Genomic DNA, 24,367 nt, shown 5'->3' with positions numbered 1-24,367 from the left:
CCCAACCTCCATTAACCTAGCTATGAAGAAGTGTCTTGAAAATTGGGCCTTCAAGCTGAAGCTTTGTCAGTCTTTCAAGTGAAACATTCCCAAGGAAATAGTTCAGTGTTCATTCCAGATAAACAGCTTGGACACGTTTGTCTCTTTCAGTCTTGCATTTCCTAGGGTTTGATAACATAGTTTTAATAGTTTTAATAGTTTAGCCCGTTTCTGGGGTTTTGTGGCATTATTTGGGATAGTTCTGGTCCTCCCACAGCAGAAAAACAGGAAACTTCTGTCCAGCTATCCAGTAAAACCTACTATCCCAAGGTGTTCATACCCAGACAGGCCTGAGGGCTGCTTGGGGCTTTAATGGGTAGGTCTTTAAATGCCCCGAAGGATGGAGACTGCAGAACCTCTCTGGACAATCTGCTGCACTGCTTGGCTGTTCTCACAGCGAGCAAATTTCTCTGTATGTCATGTCTTAGGTAATGTTTTCAGCCATGCCCATTGTCTTTTGTCCTTCTTGTGGAGAACTGTGACAAGCCTGTTTTCATGGTAGCACTGCTGTAAGTGCTGGTGGGCTGCTGCAGGGTCCCCCTGAAGCTGTTTCTTCTCTAGGCTGAAGAAGCCTCATTCCATCAGTCTCTCCTCACAAATCCCTGCCTGTCTAGGTCACCTCCAGTAGGATGGAGACACTTCCTGTGCTCCCAAGGCAGCTGTCTGGAAGACCTAGAAACACTCTGCCTTTCCTTTAAGGTGATGCCTGCATATTGTCTAACTGAAGGTCCCTGCAGTAGACTGAGACATGGCAGTGACAAAGCACCATCCTTACATCCCCTGGAACTCTAACACTGCATCCTCTGCTTGGGGCTGTCACCCTGTCTGCAACACTGAGATCCAAGAGTGTGATTCTTTGTGTTTTCTGAATTAAATCCTTCAGCACCATGAGGGGGAAGTCCTGTTTGTCCAAGAGGATTTCCTTCCACAACCTAGATGATCTAGGAAAGCCAGTAGACATAATCATTTTGGATTTCAGCAAAGCTTTTGATGCAGTCTGTCACAGGATACTTCTGGACAAAATGTCCAGCACACAGCTGGATCACCATGTTATGCGATGGGTGAGCAACTGGCTCACAGGTCGGGCACAAAGGGAACAGGGTGACAGCAGGCTGGGGGTGACATCAGGCTGGGGGTGACAGCAGGCTGGGGGTGACATCAGGCTGGGGGTGACAGCAGGCTGGTGTCCAGTCACTAGTGGGGTTCTGCCAGGCTCTGCCCTCGGCCCTGTGCTCTTCAACTTCTTCATTAATGCAGGACTCAAAGGAGCGCTAAGTAAGTTTGCTGGTGATAGTAAACTGGGAGGAGCTGTCAACTCCCTTGAGGGCAGAGAAGCCCTGCAGAGACCTCAACAAATGAGAGCTGGGTAATCAGCAGTTGTAGGAAGTTCAACAAGTGCCAGTGGCAGATTCTGCACGTGGGATGGGGCAGCCCTGGAGGTACTGGGGGACAGAGTGGGCAATGAGAGGCTGGAGAGCAGCGCTGTGCAAAGGGCCCTGGGGGTCCTGCTCGATGGAAAGTTGGATGTGAGTCAGCAGTGCCCTGGCAGCCAGGAGGGCAGCTGTGTCCTGGGGGGCATCAGGCACAGCATGGCCAGCTGGGCAAGGGAGGGCATTGTCCTGCTCTGCTCTGCTCTGCACAGGGGCCGCCTCAGCTCCAGCGCTGGGGGCAGTTTGGGGTGCCACGATAGAAAAAAGACGCGGAGCCATTAGCGAGTGTGCAAAGGAGGGCCACGAGGATGGTGAAGGGCCTTGAGGGGAAGTTGTATGAGGAGTGGCTGAGGTCACTTGGTCTGTTCAGCCTGGAGGGGACTGAGGGGAGACCTCATAGCGGTTATAACTTCATCAGGAGGGGAAACAGCGGCCGCCGGGGCCGCGTTCGGGCACGCCCTCAGGGCGGGCCGAGGCCCCTCCGCCGGGAGTGTGCCGGAGGCGGGGCGTGGGGCGCCCGCCCCCGGTACCGCGGCTGCGCCTTGCCCGCGCCCGCCGCCGCCATGGACAGCGACGAGGAGACGTTGGAGGAGATCGTGGAAGGTGCGTGTCCCACGGCTCGGGGAGCGGGGCCCGGCCGGCGCCGGGCGCTGCTGCAGGAGCTATGGGGGCGCGGGGCGGGGGCGGCGGAGGCGGCGGCGGCCGGAGCTGGGCGCCCGGGGTCGGGCGCGGCGCATGACATCAGTGGGCTTATGCAACGGGCGGGCCGGGGCCACGCACGTGGCGGAGTTCGGCCGGGGGGAGCCGGGGCCGCGCTGGCGCCGTTACCGGGCGGGCGCTTCGGGTGCCTTCCGCCGCCGAGCGCTCCGGCCGCAGCGGGAGGCTCCGCGCCCCCGGACGCGGGGATGGCGGCTGCTCAGCTCCTATTGTCAAAAATAAAGTGGCGGCCGTGTGTTTCTGCCGCTGCTGTGCCCCCGTGCGGGCGGTGGCCTGCAGCCCTGGCTCCCTGGGCGCTGCGGCCGGTGCCCGGTCCTTCCCCCGGCGGCTGAGGGACGTGGGGATGCCCATCCTTGGGGAGCGCCCAGGGAGCCAGGGCTGCAGTCACATACGTGCAAATGGAGAAGGGAAAAGAAAGAGCGACTCCAAGAAGACACTGTTGCCATATCCATGGGCAGCAGGGCTGGAGCCGTCCGTATGGGAGTGGGGCGGGCCGCTTTATAGCTGATATACACCCTTTGTGTGCAGTTCGCCTCTCATGTGTGGATAGCTAACCCTCGAAGAGTTCTACACCCAGAGGGCACACGTCCTCTGGAAGTGAATTACTGATGGAAACCTTAACAGGCAGGGATGCAGCTCCCCAGCACGCTGTCATGTCTGGGAGCAGGGAGACAAAGCGTGGCATCTCCCTCTGGGGGAAAGCACCGGCTGCCCAAAGATTCCTCGCAGAGGGACCGTGGTCCTGCCGGGAATGGCAATCCAGGGTGTTCAGCCGCTGGGACAGGGAGCAAGGAGCTGCCGAAGGTGCCGGTGATGCCCATGCTCGCCGTGGGCCTCCTGTGGCAGAAGGATTAGGCCGCAAAGCGAGTTGCTCCAGGGGAGGTGTCTGTCTTGCACGGCAGCTTGGTGTGACAGCAGATGCGAGCTGAGCAGCTGCTGCTCGGAGCTGGATTTACTGTCGAGGTGCGTGGTGTGGGAGCCAGAGAAGCTTTGTTGCGTGGAGCATGGGTCTGAGGGAAGCGAGGCTCTGCTGTGGATGAGGTGTGCCCTGTTTTCCACTGCCTTTTCCTGCTAACTCCTCAGATCTGTGGGTTGCAGTTGTCTGGGGCAAGGAATCATAGTTTTCATCCTTATATCGCAGATGAAGTGTTCTGCTGTATTCTGGATTTGTTTGGCATCTCCATGGGCTAAGGAAACACATTTTTAAAGCATCCTTTTCTTCAGCAGTGTATAGGAATGTATGTGGGTTTTTTTTTGAGTGAGACAGAAGCAGGATGCTTTTTGGGGGGTGAACAGGATTTTGCACTTATCCAAAGGAAGTTAGAAATACAGAAATCAACACTTCTACTTTTGTAGGGGAGAGGGAGTTTGGTTTATTGTTGTGATCCCCCAAACATCCACCTGGCATCTTTGTGGCCAGAATCTTTTACTGATGATGCACGTTATATGTCATCTGTTAAATAATAGTGATACTGACAGTAAAGGGCTTTTATCTTTGATTTGTGTACACCAGTGGTTTCAGTAAGTGACTCCATAGTGAACTAGCCCCTGTTAGCATAATTCCTGTTCTTGAAAAGTTCATTGTCTGAGCTTAAGAGGAAGTCTTAGGAGACCCTTCATGAAACAACAGAAGAGAGGTTATACAAAAATTTAAAAATATGTTTAGACGTTTTGGGTTTATTTTTTGCAAATGGAGGAGAGTGGTGAGAAAGGAAAGTGGAACGCACTGCTCCCCATGAAATAATGAGGATATTTTCTGGTGACTTAATTTGAAACAGAATTAGAGCCAAAGGCCTCAGCCATACAGAAAAAAAGTTGTATTTATGTTATGAAACTTGAAATTGAGTTTTTTTCCCATGTTGTTGACTAAGAGAGACTGTGTTTCTTGTTTTGTTGCAGTGGTGGGGGCATGGTTTTATTTTTTTTTTAATAAGGGGAAGCTTCTAGCACATTAGAATAATTGGATTCTTTGTATTGTGGCTGAGATTAAGACCCTGTATAGAGGCCACTGGATCAAAGCTGACCATTTTAAATCTCCGAGGTATTCTGTATCCTACTGTGCAAAAGGCCTGACATGTGTTCTCTGTACAGGCATGGCAGCTTTTGTGCTGGGCTTTGCATTCCAGCAAAATCTTGACAAAGCTGAATAGTCACAGGGAACAAAGTTGCAAGAGTTTGTTGTTGTTGCGTTGGGTATTTTTAAAAAATAGTATAATGTACCAGAATTATCAGTGTATTTTTTTTTAATCCAAGTATTTTATAAAATTTTGCCCCTGTAGTGATGGGGAAACTGGTATTCTGTTGTTCAGGGTTTGTTAACTTACACCAGTGTACCCTTCTGTATTGATAAAACTTAATTTAAAAGGCTTTTAATTAAAACTATATGTGTTAACATAGTTTTTGGTATAAAAGAGGTGTCCACATCAGAAATGTTACTGACCTTTTAGTTTAATTGGTTATTAATATTTAATCATTAATAATAATTGGTTAAATTTAGCTAAAAATTGTCCTTTCTACAAAAAGGGGTGTCCTGACAGAATGGGAGGGGGGAAAAAAACCTTTCTTCTCTTTGGAAAGAACAGTTTCTGTTTAAAGAGTTCCTCTTCAAAGTAATTAAAAGCCTTTTGTGATAGAGCTTTTTTCCTTCCACCTTTTGCTCTCTCTTTTTACTCTATTATTTCTCTCACTGTGAACTGATAAGCAGCGCCTGATTGGTTTTACTGGCTTCTTAAACTTTTAACTGTTTTCAATCTAGTTTGGACTAGGGACTTGAAGTGAGAGCACAGTCACGTGCAGGTGCGAGAGAAACTTGGTGGAGCATGCAAGGGAAAGGTGAGGGAGGGAATCCTGGCTCTTGGATGAGTTCAGATTCCTCGCTGCTACTTTTCTCCTGTACACTTTTCTAGGTGCATTTCCATACTCAGTGAAGTCTGCACAGCTTGTTCCCTCTCTGGGCACCGGGCTCAAGGTCTGCTAATACTGAAGTGCCTCTTTTTGCCTGCATTAGCCTGGGCTGTAGATCAGTCCCCTTCACACTGAAGTTTGTTTCTGCCTTTCCATATGTGTGATGAACCTTTTCAGCTTAGGGGAAATTTGGTCAGGGAAGAGCTTGACCCAAAGCCTGCAGAAGTGGATGCATACACTGTCATCTCTTATAGGCTGTGTATGCAGCACCAGGAGACTGGAGGAATCAGAGGTAATGTTTTAGTTAGAAGCATGGAAGAACATAAATATAGGCTAGCTGTTATTTATTTTACATTTTTCATGCAAAATTTATACCTGGTAAAATTACATTGTGGGAGCTGCAGCACCCGTGCAGGTGTGTCCCTGTGCTGAGAGCAGCTCTGCAGCCAGAGCTCACACAGCTAAACCAGGCAATAATCATAGTTTGAAACACTTTTCTGTCATTTTGTTTTGGCTTTGAAGAGGCAGTTAGAGATGCAATAGGAGCCTTACTATGCTTTAACTTGGTAGAGATGCTCAATAAAACACAAACCATGCAGGTGAGGATCCCAGTGCGTTGTCTCTGCTTTCCCTCTGTGCAACAGCTGTAGTAGGGAAAACTGATATGGCTGGGGCTAGGAACAGGATATAAAGTGAACACATCTGAAAGGCACTGGAGAACAGCATTTAAAATATTAAATACCACGTTGACTGACGTATTGCAAGGGCACAGCATTATGGATATTGCATACTTTTATTTCTTTAAATTCCTGTGAATACAGGTGTACAGTGGCACACCCGCATTATCATAAGGCATGTGTTTATGAAAAGAAAAAAATTTAACATTTTCTTATTCTGTTCTCACCAATAAATATACGTTTTAAAGAATTTTTATAATTTTAAAGATGTCTATTCATACAAGTTAGAATAATCTAAACCTTGTTTCTTTCAGAAACCAGTTTTGCTTATTACTCTCTTCTCTCTCCTGTCTCTCATCCCTTTTCTTTTATCCTTATCTTTTATTTTTATTTAAAGCTATGTGTTTTACAAGTACAGACTTCAGTTGTACAGAATGTCTGATCACTGTTCCTAACAGCAATGATCTGAATTACTGTTTTGTACTAGGGAGCTACTGCATTTCAAGTAGCTACATAATGAGAGCAGATATAAAATCTTGCATAATAATTAATGTGTTCTGTTGCTCTTTGTTTGGATTTCATTTCAGGGCATCTAGATGACGATGGGCTGCCTCATGGATTCTGTACAGTGACCTATTCATCGACAGACAGATTTGAAGGAAATTTTGTGCATGGAGAAAAGAATGGCCGCGGCAAATTCTTCTTTTTTGATGGAAGGTATACTCTGACTCTTTGAATTTTTTCTTCTGTACTCTTCCTTCTGCTTGTAGTCATGCAAAACTAATCTACATTGATTGTACACTGCTGAGTTTCTGGATAAGATTTCTCATTAAAAACTGTCACTGAAAAGTTTGCTGCTGCTGTAGCCATTCTTGTGGTGGCTTTGTGTGTAATGAGGTACCTGTAGTTGTTCCCTGGAGGGACAATGCAGTGGTGTGAGCTCTTTTAGCACTGTAAAGTTATGAGCTTATTAGAAATCATAAGAAATGAGAGGTGGTCAAAACTACTGAAAACCATGCTGACAATGACTTGGACAACAAAGTTCATTACTTCAGGTGGACTTCTTTGCCTTATAGAGCTACACAGAAAGTGCAACTGGACCCAGAGCTCCCTGTGCCAGCCCTCACACACAGACATAAGACCTTGACAGAGAGGCTTGCCTTCTGCTTTGTCAAACTGTTTATCAGTTAAAGGACTGAGTAATATACAGGTTTGTTAGCAGCTCTAGTTCATCCTCTGCAAGTTGCTTGTGGCCTGATTTACTTTCAGAAAACCCCCTATCATTTCCATTCTTTTCACTGGGAATTGTGACAGTGAAATAGGGCTAATCTGTGCCTGTGCATGTGTTTTCTTCTCTGATCCTCATTACGAGCACCTTGCAAGTCTTCCCCCCACCACCACTGCAGCATTCCTGTCTGCAGTTGCTCAGAATTTCCTCCAAGGGAGCAGCAAATGTATAAAATGACACGATTCTTCATGGTTTTGCAGCTGTTGGTGACACTCTGAATAGCGGCTGTTAAACTGACAGTCATGCCGGGTCTACTCTCTTCCTGCTCAGCAAAATTCTGAGCAGGAGCAGAGGTATTGTGCTGTCTCAGTGAGTCAGCTCCTTGTCTGTACTTGCCTTTGCACTTGCTTCATACTGGGGATTGTGGTTTTTTTTTTTTCATGAGAAAGATAATATATTTATTCAGTTATGTAGAAAGGGATTAGGCCTCCAAGCTTGGATGAAGAAAAATCCTCACTGTTGTTGGCAATGGCCATATTAAATCTTCTCTAAGTAACAGAAAATGAGGACTGCCCAGCAGCTGAGTTCTCTAAAATAGTTTTGGTTTAAGTTGCTAGACAGCATCTCTGTGGACACATGTATTTAATGTTTCTGTGCGGGTGGATGATCTCAGCAGAGTAGTTGCTGATTGTACAGTCAGAGGAACTGACCCACTCTTGTTTGTAGGGCTGCTCTTCCATGTAGTCCAGGGTACAGGCAGCATTTAGTGGGAAGAGTCAGGTTGCTGCTGAGCCTTCTCTGTACTGCTTGAGTGTTGCCAACTCTTTTCTTTTTTCTTTTTTTTTTTCTCTCTCAATTTTCATAACCCTTAAAAAACTGGAATAGCTGGCCACTGATGACTTTAGGAACTAGCAGAATGAAAATATGCAAAAATAGTCTGCAATGTGGTTCTGGAAAATGGGATATTTTCATTAACTGTTATATATTTTAAGTTAGCTAAAGCAGCCTTAACTGAGCAGTAGCTAATTACCAAATTAGCAGTAGCTAATCATTTATCTAGCTACACCCAGCTAGCAAGACTAAGTTGCTTTCTGAAATGGATGGTTCAGGAATCATGACATGTAGTAAGAATGACCTGGCATAAAACAGGACACGCTGTTTCCATTAAGTGTGCCATGGACAAGGCTGAGTGCTCATGAAGATGAGCAATAAATATCAAAAATGTCTCAAAACAGCCCTCCCTTGGCAGGATCCTGTGCAGTAAAGCTGACTTCAGGACTCGTGGGTGTGTTTCCCTGGCAGGCTGCTCAGTAAAGGCTGACAGCTGTACTGCTGTTCCTCTGTTGTTGGGGAGCAGCCGAGTCCTGTCAAAGACAGGACTGGCTGCAGTGTCAGCATTCTCATTTTTTTGAGTATTGGGGAATAGGACTGGCTGCCTGGCTGCCTTGTTTGGTAAAGTAAACTCTTCCCTTTACTGGAATAACTGTCCCTTCCTGTTGATTATTTAAGGGAATGGAAATCTGGAATGAAATATCAGTTGTTTTTTTTTTTTCCTTCCCCTTCAAGAAAATGCAACAAATCACAGCATATTCTTTAAGAGAGAGAAGTTTGCCCTCTGGCATACTCCCTGCTTTGGACTGTGGACTTGAACTTTCCTTGGTGCCAGTGGTTCTGGAGTGTACTTTGCAGAACTCTTTGCACTATAAAGGCAGGCATGAGAGCCATGCTTGGCACGGAGCTGGAGCTGCCCTTCTGCCCTAATTGGAAACTCCTGTAAACTGACATCTCCCAGAACACAGTAGAAAACTATTATTTTTAGGGAAAAAGTTTTCCATGTTTCCATATAGAGGGAGTGAGAGATAAATGGATCAGTCTCTATAGATATTAACTTAATCCCTGGAAGGATATTGGAGTAAGGATTTCCCCCCCCAGTTCATATCAATGGTTTAATTGTTAGATAAGAAGTATCTTCCATCCCTTCCATTATCCATAGTGGATAATGGGAAGATGGTACATCTGATATATCTTGACTGTGATAGGATTTAAGTTGTCGGAAGTATGATCATCTGAGGGGCAAACCAGAGAAAATACAGGTTAGTTCAGGGTTTGTATTAAAAAGGTTTTGCCTATAGAAGACACAGAAGCTATTTATTCATCTTTGTGCTGGTCAAGTCTTAGTTGCAATTGTTGTGTCTGGCTGCAGACACCATACTTTGAGAACTTAAAGTGAAGTGAGGAGCAGGGTGGAAATAGCTCAGAAACTCTGAACAGCATAAAAGTTTCTGAATCTGACCTTTTAGGTGAGCTTGAAGGACACAGACTTCTTTCTTAAGGTATCTTCCTTTTGATTTCCTTAGATGAGATGGATCTTTTGCTCACTGTTTGGAGCTTAATACAAAGAGAGAAAACATAAAAGTTTGAATTAAAGTAGAAGAAAATATATTCTTTCCAGGACTGAAGCACTGTTGTAATTTAGCAGTGTTTTAACTTCAACTAGTGCAATTAAAGGTAACGAGACAGGATTTTTGACTACATAAACTGGGGGTGGCTGCTTCTTTTAAGGAGTAATCCTACATGTGCATACTATGTGTGTTTTCACTACAATGGAATTAAAATCTACCGATCTGTGGTAAGTTAGAGGGGAAAGTGGCATCATTTATAGTTAAATAAGGGCACTGATTTCTGGTGGTTCCCTGTGCTGTAGTGCCGTAGCTATCTGTGCAGTTCTGTGGCAACTGGATCGAGAAATCCATTTCACTGAAAAGTAAAATTATTTTCCTGCCCCTTCTTGTTTTGCATCTGGTGTGCACTGAGGCTTTTACTGTAATATATTTTCCCATGGAAACCTCATCTAGCTTGCCAAAGTTACATAAAAACAGAGTATGAAGCTTTAGAAGCGAGAAAGTGAATTCTGAGAAAAACATTCCTTTCACAACTCTTGCAAATCTGTGTGGTAAAACACGTAGAGTCGTGCTCACAGACAATGTTTCAGCTTATACCTTAGATGTCTGCATCTGAAAAAGAATTATGCAGTGAAAATGTGTATGCTGACAGCTGGCTGTTAGCTAAGTGTGCTAAAGGAAAAGCTAAACAGGTTGTGTTCCCTTGTGCTAATCCTAGCATGAGAAGGAAATACCTGCATAGATCCTCTTTTATGGTGATAGTAAAGGGTTTGCAAGACAAAACCAAAATGAAATGTTTCTTTGTTTAAATCCAAGTGCAGCACTAGTTCTGTTTGACAGGCTGTGTTCAATTTTAAGAGAAATACATGAAAAATGGCTGCTTTTAGTGGGGCCTGTACGAATAGCAGCTAAGTGTATTGCTGGGGAGCTGACACTGAACTGTGGCAGGTTGCAGTTCATTCCCTGTCACAGTTCACATGTACAGCAGCTCAATTTCATCTCTCCAGAGACATGTCAGTGAAGGTCCACACCTGGCAGGTAGAAAATCCTAATGTGAGAGTAGCCTGCTTGAGCAAGAATTCCTTCTTTGACCGGGAGTGTCCATTCGCCGACTATTCCAGCCTACAGAAAATTCCAGGCATGTGATTGAGATGAGTGATTCTGTGTCTGTGCAGCACACTCTGATGAAAGGGTGCTGTAAGTTGTTTTCTGCCTTTGGAGCTCCACAGAAAGAAATTTCTGGTTTTCACCTTGGTGTTCCAATGCGTTGAGGTTTTGGGTTCACCTCTGAGAGGTGAACATTTTCCACTGTTGTTTTCTTTCTCTCTTCATCAGCACCCTGGAGGGGTACTACGTTGATGACGCCCTGCAAGGCCAGGGAATCTACACCTATGAGGATGGAGTGGTCCTTCATGGCACCTACGTGGATGGAGAGCTGAACGGCCCAGCCCAGGAGTACGACAGTGACGGGCGGCTGATATTCAAAGGGCAGTATAAAGACAACATCCGACATGGAATCTGCTGGATTTATTACCCGGTAAACCTGACCTCCTGCTCTCCTTATTGTAGAATTATGTACCTTTCTTTTCTCCCCAGCTGAAAGAAATACCCACCGTGACCCAGCTGTCCAAAAATCAGCACACACAGAGCTGGGTAAAAGATCTGGGCCTTCTGATTTTGGGTAATCCATCACAAAGTTAAAGGATTTTGGTGTTGAATGTTTGCCCAGTAGGTGAGATTCAGTCAGGTTGCAAGATGCCTGTCACCATTTTCATCTTCCAGGAAACCCAGCCCCTTGGAAGTGCATTTATATATGATTTGTATGTAACGTAGAAATAGGATGTCTAATAACTTACGCATTATCTCTTTGGGAAGGCTGGATTTTGCCACTTTGTAATGCTGGCTGCAGGTGAGGAGCATGGGAGCCACGCCAGTTATTGCAACCCGCTGCTCTTATTAAAGTAGGAGGAGAGACTTTGTCTCCGTTTCTGCAGGATATTGTTGGGGCCCATGGTGGTGGTGGACGCAGCCTTCCCCGAGAGCATCTTGTGCCAAGGGGTAGGAGCCAGGAGAGCACCAGCACAGACACACAGACAGACAGACACACACACTCAGCAGTGAAGACACACGAGGGTCCAGGCGTGGAGTTCCAACGTGCTTCGTTTCAGGCCACGCTGAAGGGGTCCAGGGGCCAAAGACAAAGGAGGGCCCAGGGTATAAATCCAGGGAAAGAGGGGGTGGAGGAGAGCATGAGGGATCCAATGGTCTGAGGGCTCAGGGGCGGTACACAGGGAAGGGACCGGTAGGGAATGCCAGGGTGGATGGGCAGGGTTACACACCAGTGGGATTACAGGGAGTGGAGAACTCGCTAGAACATGAACATATAAGGGTAAAAGGAGTGGGGAAGGCCAGCAGGCGAAAGGGGAGGACAGAACTGGGACAAATGAACATAGTGCTGCAGAGCACCATGGGGGAAACTTCTTTCTTCACCCTGAGCTGTGAGGAATGCCTGAAGCCTAAGGTGCATCTCTCCAGTGGATCACTGTTTGTTCTCCCTGCTGTGGGTTCACAGGCCTCCACAAGATATTGTGTGAAGTCTGGCTTTGCCTAATACATGAGATGTAATTAGTGTGAGAGCTATTGCCTCTGAGTGGAGTTGTGGACAAGTGATTTGCTAGTTAAACAAGCCACTATTTTATATTTTTGAATTTTGATGTTCTTTTGTAACCATGCTAGTTAAGGCAGTAACTGTTGTAGAGCTTTTAGGGAGTTTTTGATGCAGATTTTTTAAAAATATAATTCCTATTAAACCTTACACGGTAGAGTTGAATCTTTCAATCTTGTCTTGTGCCAAGGAGGTAATGTCTTCATGTAATTAAGCTGCTGGTCAAAACCCAGTCTAATTCTGTACATATGGCACAAGCTTTAGTTGCAGATTGATTTCTAAATGCTTACCAAGACTGTCTGTTCATTTTATTTACTGGTTTTCACTATTGCCATTAAGCATCAGCAAATGCTTGGTGTATGCTGCCAAAAGTTTTTCAGTCCTAGTGTATAAAATACACACAGCTGACCATTCACTTCATGTATCTCCTGCTTCATCTTCCAGATGACAAAGTGTTGCTGTACCTTTTGGAAATGTTGATAATTAGAGGTTGTTTATCTTTACTGTCTTGCCAGACTAAGGGATGCGAGGTGCTCCAAAAAACTCCTTTGCCATGGAACCAGTTGTTTTCTCATGACTCTGTGCAGGATGCTATGTGCACAGTTTTTTTTCCCCAGACTTAAGGTTCATTGTTCTCTGTTGCAGCATGCTTGAAAAACTCTTTCATCCTTGGAGTTGAACAAAATGGTGTCTCTTTGAAATAGAGCCTGTGCTCAGTGGTCTTGCTATAAATCAGTTTGTTTCCACAACACACCTGCTGGTCTTGCTCCAGGGTGTTATTTGGAGATGCTTCCTTGTCTTTTCTGAAATAAATACCTGAGGTGGTGTCTAGATTTGAAAGACAGGTGTCTGGTAAGGAAGGCGGGAACCTCCCTTGGAATGGGAAAAAATATGACACCTCAGTATCTTTGCCCTTCCAAAGAAAACCCCCATGCCAGGTGAAGAAAGTAACCAGCTACACCCTTCCCCCTCCTCTTCCTCCCAGCCACATCTTTTGTTCTCTAAGTATCCGTAGTTATTGTTTTGTAGCAACAGATGGGACAAAATAACATGAGAGAAAGAAACAAAAGGAAAAATCTTAACCCCCGAGAAGTGGTTAGACCTGTGGTAATATATGCATCTCATTTCTGCAGTTCTGGAAATAGATCTAACCTGAGCTGCAGGCAAATCACAGATGGCAAAGCCCAGGGCTGAAATGTGTAAACTTTGGAGAGGAAAAGTGTTGCTGTTGATGCTTTCCACAAACAGATGTTCTCACTGATTGCCACCTGACATTGGGGGGCACTCTGGGAATCATTTTTCTTTCATAGGCTCAAGTCTTTAGAGGTACCATGAATTAGCAAGGTAGCGTTAAATCTTTTTTTCCTCCAGCACAGTGTCATAGTAATCAAACTTGGACATCTGTGTGGCTTTGGTCCTTGTTTTGCACACTGCACACATACAGCTTCCACCAAGTGAAATTGAATATTTATGTCACATGGAAGGAAAGACCTTGGGTTTTGCCTATTCGGAACAACGTAGAAAATCAGTATTATCCTAACTGGAATGACTTCATCAAGCTTCTTCATGTGTCTTTTTCTCCCTCATTTTCATAATTTCACATCTGAACTTACTGATGCATTTTTAAAAAGTTGGGGAAAACCCTTTTTATTTACTGGATGTTGTCTAGAAAATAGAATAGATCTTCCCAACATTAGAATGAGTATAAAAGCAGACTTTTACTTGAAAGCTGTCAGGTACTCAGTATGGTGAAAACCACACATGGTACATTAAATTCACCATTTTCTAAGGTTTGTTGATAAGTGTAATTATCATGTATTGTCCAGTTAAAAGGTTAGTTGATTAGGTAATAATTCCTCGGGTTCTGCCCCATTGGAAGCAGTCCCCAGGCTTCTTATGTCCCACTTTTGTTTGGTTAAGTCCAGATTCTGGTTGGAAAACAGAATGTTGTTGTAGTTGGTACTCTTCTTGTGGTAAGACTAAAGAATATTTTAGGAATGTGTTTAGAAGGTTAGCATATTGTTCCTAAATGTAGGGGAACAGGATAGGAAAAGTAATAGAAGCTACAGCCACACATTTGCAATCTACAAAACTACAAATACATGAAAAATATAAAAAGCTAAAAATCTTAGGCATCAAGGATAGTAAAATATAATTAAATGCTTTGCCTTTTCTTTCTTGCCTGTGCTCTCAGGATGGAGGCAGCCTTGTGGGAGAAGTGAATGAAGATGGGGAGATGACTGGAGAGAAAATAGCCTATGTGTATCCTGATGGAAAGACTGCATATTCTGGAAGGTTCATAGATGGAGAAATGATAGAAGCAAAATTGGCAACTCTGACAGCTGTTGAGGATGGGAAACCTCAATTTGAAGTAGTTCCAGGCAGTAAGTTCAGCTAACACAAACTTGTATTCCTGCTACCAGCCCTTTGCTGCAGGCAGCTTGGTTCCTGTGATGTTCCTCACTGGAGACTTGCTGTGATGACGCAGGCTGTTAGTGAGGGGCCCTTTCTCCAAGTCACAGCGTTGGGCAGAGAGGAAGATGGTCTTTGTCATGGAAACAGATGGGAAGTGCCCCCTGTGTGGTCCTGTCCAAGTGCATTTCACAGCCCTTCTCTCACTTCTGTGCTCATGGGCACAGTTCTGCTTGTCACACATCCTGCTACCCTCTGTACCAGATGGAAAACCTGCTCCATTCCCCCTGATAATGGTGGTACATCTACCTCCTCAGCTCTGGTATTTCTTGCAGTGAAATAACTGCAAGAGGAGAGCAAGGCCCTGATTTGGTTGTAGCTCTGTCAGCTGGGTTTGTGCAAGTCAGTGTTTGCAATGTGAATGTTCTGGCACCTGCGTTGCTGGGCTGAGATTGGAATTAGTGAACCAGATTCAGTCATTGTGTAATGGTCTGATTCACCAGCACCCTACCGCGTGTCTGGTCCTGCTGACAGAAAGTGGCTGTGAAGTGCACGGGCATAGGGTGGGGACTTCTCCACCTAGTGGCTTGAACCTATAGTTCTGGAGTGGGTTTGTTGTTCTGAGGTGTCTGTGATGTTTTGGAGGAGTGTGGGTTAAGCTGCAGTAACAAGCAAGGACTGCTAATGCATTTATTGCTCTGCCAGCAAAAATTGTCTCACTTATATGAAATAGGCATGTAAAGCTCAGTGAAAAGGTATTGACAAGCAAATGCATGACAGTTCTATTTTCTCTCAGTTACGATAGCAAGTCAAAATTTAACGTAAAACTTACTTTGTTGGAGGGTATGGTTGTTCTATGTAAATAGGATGAAATTCCACTCAGGGGGAAGCTGCCTTTGTCCAGAATAGATCCTGGATACCAGGGGCAAAGGCCTTCAATCAAACTTTGTAGTATTCTGTTCTGTGGGGCTTTTTCCCCATCTTACTTCTACCTTCTTCTTAATCTATGTCCAAGATAGTCCTCTGGCATTTGGGAGAAGGATGTAAGAATATAATTAGAGCTGTACCACTAAGTTGCTTATTAATGGCAAAAAATGAAGGACTATAGCAAGAGTGCTTTCTGATTACTAAATGTTATCTTCCGGCTGAAGTCTCTTCAGGATCTGGACTAGAAAATATTTCATATTTGAAGTAATCAAGTTTTTTGGGGATTTTTTAAATGATCTGTTGAATATATCCTTTTAAGTTTTGTTTTGCTTTTAAATTGTATTTAGAGACATTAGGAGAGTCAGTTTTGAAAGAGTATCCAGTCCTCCTCTACAAGCTGGTAATTTGAAGAACGTATGTATCATCTTTTTGTGTTAGCACTATTACTCTAGATTTTGAGGGGGAAAAATAATCAAGAAGCAGTGTTTCACTTAAGGCTTTTTACAGTGCAGTTCTGTTTAATACCTTTCTTTGGAAGTGTAACATTTTTTGCAGCCATTAGAATTTATTTTTTGAATGTCTTGATTAAGTTAAGGATTGCATACTCTCAGTACTGCCAATTAGTTTATTTCCTTCATTGATGTCTGATTTTTTTTAGGCCCAGTATACAGTTTTGACAAATCTACTTCATCCTGCATTTCTACAAATGCCCTTCTTCCTGATCCATATGAATCAGAGAGGTAATTTTTTTTTCTTCTCCCCATATTTTTTACTGTTACCTATTTAGAGCCTAATTTTACAAACCTTTTATCATCTAAAACTTAAAGGATATGTAAAGGTTTGTAAAATGGAAGCCCTGTGTGGCTTCCTACCTCAACTGTAGGCACTTTCTGATAGTCTGAAATATCTAAATAAGTGATTAATAAAATGCTTGCTTTAATTTGCATTGAGTACTTGAAGATGTGGGGCATCACCTTGAGAACTCTTGCTTCTCAGTGCATGTACATACCAGCAACCCCAGCTTGGTGGGGACTTCTGGGGTTCTGATACATTTTTGAGGATGTTCCTGAATTGAAGCCATCATTATGGACTAACAGTAGATTGACACTTAAAAAAAAAAAAAAAGTTTTCCAAGTCAGCCCAAACTTACTACCAAATCTCAGTTTTGACAAAATAGAGAGAACATATGGAAGAGAGGAAGGAAAGGAGTTCCATAAAGAGGTTTTGAATAATAATAATAATAATAATTTTGTTTTGCTGCTGTTGTTGTTATTAGCTTTATTGTTATACTGAAGTATTGGGCTTTATCCCAGTAGTGTTGTACTTCTTGAAAATTAAAACTGCAGACAGTCACTGATTCCATGCCCTGTTCCTCTTGTAGGGTGTATGTGGATGTCTCTCTCATTTCCAGTGCTGGAGAAGGTTTGTTTTCAAAAATAGCAGCAGAAGCCAGTACAGTGATGTCCTTCTATAACGGAGTGCGAATTACACACCAGGAGGTAAAGAAAAGAAAAAAGTCAGTCTGAATTTTCTTTGCTCCTCCTGAACTTTTCTTTTCATAGTAGGATCTAACACCCACTACCTCCCCACCCTTGATTTAACATGATGGAGTTTAATTGAAAGACAGTGCATGCTCACCTATGTATAGATTTTAAAAGTGTGGGTTGTTCTTTTCAATGGCATACACCCATGAAAAGCTTTATTTGCATATATTTTGAACGTTGGCTTTCAAACTGCTGACAAAGTTGACCCCTCCTACACACAGACATTGGATTTTTGCCTTGCAAACTAGGTAGACAGCAGAGACTGGGCCCTCAATGGAAATACAATATCCCTGGACGATGAAACGGTCATAGACGTGCCAGAGCCCTACAACCACGCTGCCAAGTACTGTGCCTCATTGGGGCACAAGGCCAACCATTCCTTCACTCCTAACTGCACCTATGAGCCGTAAGTACAGCCCTTTGTTTTAGGATAGAAGCTGCAGCCTGGCTCTCTGGGCTCACACGAGGTCCCTGGGCAGCTGCAAGAGGACCAGTGGTGGGCTGGGAGTAAAGAGTTGAAGCACTGAAGGAGCTGAGTTGGAAATGGGCTAGCATTATGGGTGCTTGATGTCTATTGGGACTTACCATGGAGTACCTTGAAGTTTGCAACTTGTTGGTTTTGTCATGATCTTTGAGTTGCTTCTTGATTGTAAAATGCATCATCACAGTTCTCTAAATCCTAGCTTGGCTAGAACTGCAGTGTATTTGCTGAGCTACCAATGCTTTGATAAATCAATATTTTTGCTCATATTCTCAAATATTTATGAGGTTGACTCAAGTCTGCTAATTCAATATCAGATTATGCAGTATTGCTCTGAAGTGAGTAAATTCTGGAACTGTAAAAGGGGCTGGCAGAGTATGCGACTTGACAGCTGAGCCTAGCAAAGATGTTTTTTCCCTAGGTTTGTTCATCCTCGTTTTGGGCCCATCAAGTGTATCCGTACCATCAGGGCTGTGGAGAAGGATGAGGAATTGACAGTGGCTTATGGGTATGATCACAACCCTGTGGGGCAGAATGGGCCTGAAGCACCAGAGTGGTACCAGCTGGAACTGAAAGCTTTCCAGGCTGCCCAACAAAAGTGACGTGGGAGCGCCTTCTCCGTTCAGCAAACTGAAACAGAAACTTGGATCTATGCACTACCTTTATACTGAAAACTGGACAACCAGGGATTGTTCATGCTGTTGCATCATAACCTTGCATTCTGTGTTAAGAGATAAGTTCCTTGGATACTAACTAGGTTTGACTGTGTTACTTATAGCAGATTTAAAAATTAGCTAGCATTGCACCAGTCTTATCTGAAAAAAATTATTTAATATTCTATACAAGATGTGGTATTCTTTGGTAGCTTCTGCTTTTGCACCATATGCAAAGATGCCAAAAGACTAGAAAGAAACTAAAAATGGGTGTATTGTTCACTTTTAGTCGGCAGACTTAGTGTTGCTCTCTACCTGCCTAGGCATTATTGTGCAACTGCATTTTGCATATATGCCACTTGTGATGATAACAGTAATATTTTGATATTCTCTAATAGTAGCATAATTTTGCCTTTTTAAACCTTTGATCTGAATCTTGCAATAGAGCAGTTTATTTACTAGCATATAGGAGGCTGGGTTTTAACTCCCCTTTCCTCTTGTCTGGACATTGTTCTTTCTACAAATCCTCTTTTGCAGGAGAAAATCCTTTCTAACTAGTGGAAAGGCTTGTGTGTGTATGTGAGAGTGCTGTGTGTTGGTCTCTGTGGCTCTCTAAATAGTATAGCAACATGTCTAAACCTAATATTTATCTAGCCTGTACGGCTGGCTTATTTTATTTAATTTATTATTATAACATGCAAATGAAGCTGTTCTTTGCATGAAGATTTTGGGAAAAGGAGAAAACAGACTTGCTGTTGAAAGACTTCCAGAAGTACATGTTCTGGAAGGCAAGCACATTACTTGCATCCGTGTTCATGAGTTGGTTTGTGTATTTCACCTGTTCAAGTGTGAAATGCAGTTCTCAAGGCAAAAGATGCTTGGATCTCCCGTGGATTCTCTGAAAGGAGGTGCACATATTTGGGGGCAGGCTGTAGTCCTTGGTGAAGGAGAGCTGTATCTTTTCACTTGATGCTCACTTGATGGAACAACATAGCCTTATAGCCATCTTTTAGTAGTTCTGGTTTATGACACAGTGAATTAATATAATATGAGGTATCAAAATAAGATTTTTTTTTTAAAGAAAAGATATTAAAAGATTGTTTTTGAAAGACAAACAATGAATGTAAAAACATCACTCAATGCTCATATTTATAAACAGCAGTCAGTCCATAGCTTTGTTGCAGCCAGCAGTGGGGGCTTGTGAATATTCATCTGCAGGGCTATGTTCTGGGGTTTTTCAGGGTTAGGGAAAATGTGTTGTTTTTTAGATACTGTACTAGGCTTGCCTAATGCTGTATAAGAGAGAAATCATGTATTGTCTTGGTCTGGATACTGGAGCCTTTCTGACATTCTGATGTTCTCTTTTGGGTTTAGCAGCTTAGGAAAAACTCAAATGCATTTGCAACGCTTTCTTTAAATGTTTATAGTTTTTAAAAGTTTGTATATATGTAACATAAATGATTTGGGAATCAGACCTACCTTTCTGTTGCAACACATTTCGGTTGCTTGCTTGAACTGTTGGAGGCATCTGGCTGTCTGGGGAGCTGGGCAGGGAGAATGTGTTGGGTACCTGCAGGTAGAAGGATGAGGCTGCTGTTCTGTGCAGTCTGAGAATCCTTTCTTTGGTATCTGTGGAAAAGTCAGGAATTACTCATCACAACCTGGGCTCTGTTTAGTCCCTGTGGCTGCTCACAAACATTTTCCATCACCTCATCGTTTCAGTTTGCACAGAAGCTGCTCTGTGCACGTGCTGAGGCAGGGGACAGGCAGGCTCAGGGTATTGTGACACTCTTTCAGCAGTGATCTGCACATGAGCTGTGACACCTCCCATCTCCTGGTGCTGGACACTCAGGTCGCAGCTCCGCGTCTCGTCCACGGCAGAGGTGACAGGTCAGGGACTCACCTGAGTGTGCAGAGACACAACCAACCTCACAGGTGATGGAGAGTTGGCAAAGGTCAGTCAGCTGCTCAGCTTCACTAAATGATTCTCAAAAAGAAATGGGCATGACTTCATCTGTCCCTACCTGCCCATGGGTCATTGCTTTAGGTCATCAGCCACTTGCAGGAAAGCCTCTGGTAGGGAGCTCTTACGTGTGTCTTGGGAATTATTGTTCCAGGATCATGAAGTTTGCAAAGTTGAGGCTTGAGTTTGGGTGCAGGAAAGAGCAGAGGGAATATGTGACTGAGCCCTTCTGGGAATGGATGGTAACTCCTTCCACAATCTCGATAACCTGCTTTGGACTGCTGGCCTCTCTGTGCTCACTGGGCAATTGTGTTTAAAATGTTCTGATCTCTACAGCTCCTTTGCCTTCATTCCTGATCAGTCTCTGATTCCTCTGCTAATCTCCCCTGTGGAGTTGCTTATGTTCTAATAGATTTATCAGTCTTCATATTGCCTGATTTTGAGATAAATAGAATATAGGTGCTCTTTGTGCATCAGGCTTGAAGAATTGTATCCTAAAATAGGGAAATTCTAGGGGAAAAAAGGCACTGAGGTGTCCTTTGTCTTCTCAAAAAATTTGGTGAGAGTCAAGCAGATTCTTTTCTACATGTGTGTAGCCTGGTAGGTAGCATGCCACAGCTGTGGCTATTGTCTCTGTTATCTCTGCTATCCTTCTCAGCTCTATAAAATCTGTTGGTCCTGCTAGAGCTCCCTTCTTCAGCGACCAACCTGCTATAAAAAGTTGTGATTACAGAGCTGCTTTGGCTTGATTCAGGACCAAGCCTTTTAACTCTTCTTTGTTTTCTCTCTCTTCCTGGTCTGTTAGAGTGGAGATGGCTTTTGCCACTGGGTGGTGAAAGAGCTCAGTGTGTCCTTCAGAGGTGTGAGTTGGCATCCCCTGGTTCAAACACAGGTTAGTTACAGAAATCCAAATAATGCCTTAACTTGGTCAGTGTGTTGCAGCTCAGTTTCTGGGGCTCACTGGAGAGCAAGACCAGCTTCACAAAGCTCCTCATTGGTAGTGTGATGACATCCATAGACACAAGACCCACACCCAGCCATGGTTTTCATTTGGGGAAGAGGAAGCATCACCTTGCACAGCAATCTTCTTGGGTCTGTAGGATGCAGCTGACTACTGGTGAATATGCAATAAGTAAAGAAGCTCCACTTCTTAGAATCTGGCCAAAGACCTTTCCTGTTGGTACAGAAGCTGGGAGGAGAGCTGATGCCTGTCAGCTAGACCTGAGTGAGCAGCTGGCTCTTGGGATACCCATTGTGACTAAAGAATAGCCTAGGAAAACCTGGAATTGCTGCATTTTTCAGGTACAGATCAGTTCCCAAAATCTGCCTTTGGTCTGCAGTCCTGCACATGGCTTCTCTGTGATGGGAGGGTTGCTTGAGCTCCTTTATGAGAAGCCTGAATCACCCTGTATTAGAGGCTGCTGATTGTCTCTTTAAAAAAAAAAAAAATAGAATCTGAAGAGGATCTTCCTGTGATGGCAGCACAGGGTTTTGTTACCAAGAATACAGAAGCTTTGTTTTCTGGAAGTGGCTACTCTTGGAGACGAGAGCCAGAAAAGTTGCAGCTGAGAGCTGCCTGCTGCTGGGGTCACTCCACTGGATATGAAGGAAAAGGGCTTAGGCCATGGAAGGGGTTTCTGAAGTTGAGTCTTGTGCTATAATTTTATTTTTGGGGATCCTGATTTTCTTTTAACAAACCTGAAAAGGCTTTTTATTCCCTTTTTTTAAAAATAGTAATTATAAAATACTTACCCTACATAAATACCTGTAAATCTTGACTGCTGAAAAAGTCAAATTAAATACATGGAAATGGCTTTTCAGCTGTGAGAGTTTTTGGACTTTTTCTACAGTTGCCATGATACCTCCTAGGATGGCCCATGCTTTTAATCAGGTGAAGCTCCTGGGGAGGTTTTGGGAGGTCATGGAGTGAGGCTGCATGTTTTGGGAGTGACTGGGCAGGCTTCTCCTTGGCACAGCTTTTCCAGATGTGAAAGTGTTGCACACAGATGGCAGTGGGTTTTTTTCCAGGGGGTCTTGTAGCACGTTGCTAGAAGCTGAAAGCAACATGCTACAAGAAGCAAGAGCTCTGTCAGGGATTTCTCACCCTCTGTCAGGCACTGGAGGAGCAGAGTAGCCAACATCCCATCTGGTAAGAGAAACTCATAAATTACAGAAATTGACACTTTTTTGTTTCCTTCCCAGCTGTCTGCTCTTGTCCTCCAGTCAAAGCAGTGCTCCCCACTTGGGTTGTGCCAGGGGTGCAGCGGTGTTGCTTCTGTCCCAGAGACCTGTGATTTGTGTCCTTTCACTCAATTTGATGGTCTTTAGGAAAATGCTGCTGTTGTGATGAGGTGACATTACCCAGAGCCGAGTATCTGCTGCTTTGTTCTCCTTGTGGCCCAGCAGAATTGCTGGAGCTGTGGGTGCCTGAGGGCTTCACCTCCAGGCACTTAAAAAAACCAAATTGCTTTGGAAACAATGGTACTGAAGTATCTTCTTACATGCTGGGGTGCTGCCTGTTCCTCACTTCCACTGCACTGCTGTGTGCCAGGGGCATCCAAGCAAAGAAAACGGGTTTGGGAGCAGCTTCATCTGCGAGTGGAAATGGGCTTCACCTGCAGTGAACTTGTTCCTTATGCTTCATGTAATGGAAACAGGAGAACTGTATTTTTGGACAAAGAATTTCTAAGCAGTCTTATAAGGGATTTTTTTTTCTTTAAGGAAAAAAAAAGGTGCAAGATTAAGTGCATGTTTACTTGTCCCAGATCAAAGGTTTTGAACACTAAGGTCACTCTGTCTTGAGTGGACCCTCCTCTGTCTTCGGGCAGTAGGACTCCCTGCCCTTTTTCTCTTTACCATTTTACTGTAACTCTTTTATTTCCCCTAGGAGAAATACCTGTACAAAAATTGTAAGCAATTAAATGTTCAAGCCATAAAATCATGAGTGTGGGAAGACCCGCTTCACAAGTTTTAACATTTGTATGTAAAATGATGTTTGTATGAAATATTTTCATGGTAGAAAGAATATTTAAACAAAAAAGTTCCAGTAAGATCTAAACCAGATTTAAAGGGATGTCTTTTTGTAAGATGCAAGTGTAATTGAATACCAGTAAGTAGATAATTTATTTTTTTTTTAGGGGAGATGCAACAAATGATCCTTACAATTACAAATGGTAGTTTCTGCTATTTGGGGAAGTATTTATGCAGCATTACATGCAGCCACCATAAATAATTGCAGTAGCAAGGCTAGTCACATTTTCAAGAGGTACCTCTCAGCTTGTCTCTTCATGATATCGTACAAAGGACCCATCCCTCCTTCCTGTAGCTTCCCTTCTAGAAAACTTTTCCTACTGCAGCTGTAACAAGTTTAACTCTGAGCTAAGAACCAGACTAAAATTGTGTATTACTTAACAGTTTCTGCTGGGCCTTCTGCTATTTTAATACTCTTCAGCCCATAATTACTGGGTGTCTCTGTTCTGAAGAACTAAGTGCTAAAGAATAATCTTTGGGGTAAGCTTACACACGTGTTAACAGTTAACCCCAGAGTATTCAACTTGTGTACAGTACTTGATAGGTGTTTTATGACATTTGTACTCGAACTATGAGCCTTACTGAACATCTGTAAGTTTATTCATGACTTTTAAAAAACGGATAACTCTAAGAAAGATGTTTACATGAATGATGTTTGCCCTTCCTTTCATGTTATGAATGGGGTTTTTATAGTGTGTTTGGGCGTATGTGCAAGGAAGCAAGAGAAGTGTTTCTGGGGAAAAACAGACTTGACAAACATTTGTAATAAGTGAATTTTAAAGATTGCTTTAATTGCGCTATGAAGGCAATGCAAAAATAAAATATTCAACAGAAAACCAGTGTCTCTCCTTGTTATTTGTGTGTCACAGTTTTGGGCATCCTCTGGCCTCTCCCCCTCCCTTGTGTCCTTTGTGACCACAGTTTTTGCTGATGCACGGGAGCAGGATTTCACACAGTTAACACACATCTAGGCCAAGTTATGTAAATAGTGAATGAACATCTGGCACTACTTGTTTTTTTCTGTCACCTCTGCTGCTTTACTTTTTCAATTCACATAACATGGGCTTCAGTTGTATTGTGGTATGGAAGAACATCCCTCCCAAAGTGTCATTAAAGTGTTGTTTTAAAGTGTGGTGTATTTTCCTCTGAGGCAGTGGGAAGGTGCAGCAGGGTGCCTTCCAGCCAGGTAACCTATTCCTCTGTCTCCCAATTCCATATACACATCCTGCTGGGTGAGTGGCGAGGAAGGGGGCAATGCTTTCAGTGCCTGCCCTCCTCTGTGATCACAACTGGTT

At 43.8% G+C, this 24,367-nt stretch overlaps 1 protein-coding gene across 3 annotated transcripts; it reads left to right on the top strand.

Annotated features, from left to right (window-relative positions):
- The first annotated feature begins 2,000 nt into the window (after positions 1-2,000).
- Positions 2,001-23,908, top strand: SETD7 (SET domain containing 7, histone lysine methyltransferase). Of its 3 annotated transcripts, XM_053940842.1 has the most exons (8): positions 2,001-2,072; positions 6,355-6,484; positions 10,733-10,934; positions 14,257-14,446; positions 16,060-16,141; positions 16,783-16,900; positions 17,194-17,351; positions 17,848-23,908. In XM_053940842.1, the coding sequence occupies exons 1-8, from the start codon at positions 2,033-2,035 to the stop codon at positions 18,026-18,028; spliced, it is 1,101 nt and encodes a 366-aa protein (XP_053796817.1). In that variant the 5' UTR covers positions 2,001-2,032; the 3' UTR covers positions 18,029-23,908. The 3 variants fall into 3 exon arrangements, with proteins under 3 accessions (XP_053796817.1, XP_053796818.1, XP_053796819.1); XM_053940843.1 differs by lacking the exon at positions 17,848-23,908 and having other exon boundaries at positions 17,198-17,342; XM_053940844.1 differs by lacking the exon at positions 17,848-23,908 and having other exon boundaries at positions 16,783-16,917; positions 17,194-17,238.
- The last annotated feature ends 459 nt before the right edge of the window (positions 23,909-24,367 follow it).

The sequence above is a fragment of the Vidua chalybeata genome, chromosome 4 (assembly GCF_026979565.1).
Source record: "Vidua chalybeata isolate OUT-0048 chromosome 4, bVidCha1 merged haplotype, whole genome shotgun sequence".
Classification (NCBI taxonomy): Eukaryota; Metazoa; Chordata; class Aves; order Passeriformes; family Viduidae; genus Vidua; species Vidua chalybeata.
Note: the sequence above shows the minus strand (reverse complement) of the source record. Positions and strands in the feature narration are given on the sequence as shown.

Bases quoted from the DNA above. Each gene is read 5' to 3' on its own strand.
- SETD7 (XM_053940842.1), top strand. From the start codon at position 2,033: ATGGACAGCGACGAGGAGACGTTGGAGGAGATCGTGGAAG. The intron at 16,901-17,193 runs GTAAAGAAAAGA...CTTGCAAACTAG, and splicing joins TGCGAATTACACACCAGGAG to GTAGACAGCAGAGACTGGGC. The intron at 17,352-17,847 runs GTAAGTACAGCC...TTTTTTCCCTAG, and splicing joins CCTAACTGCACCTATGAGCC to GTTTGTTCATCCTCGTTTTG.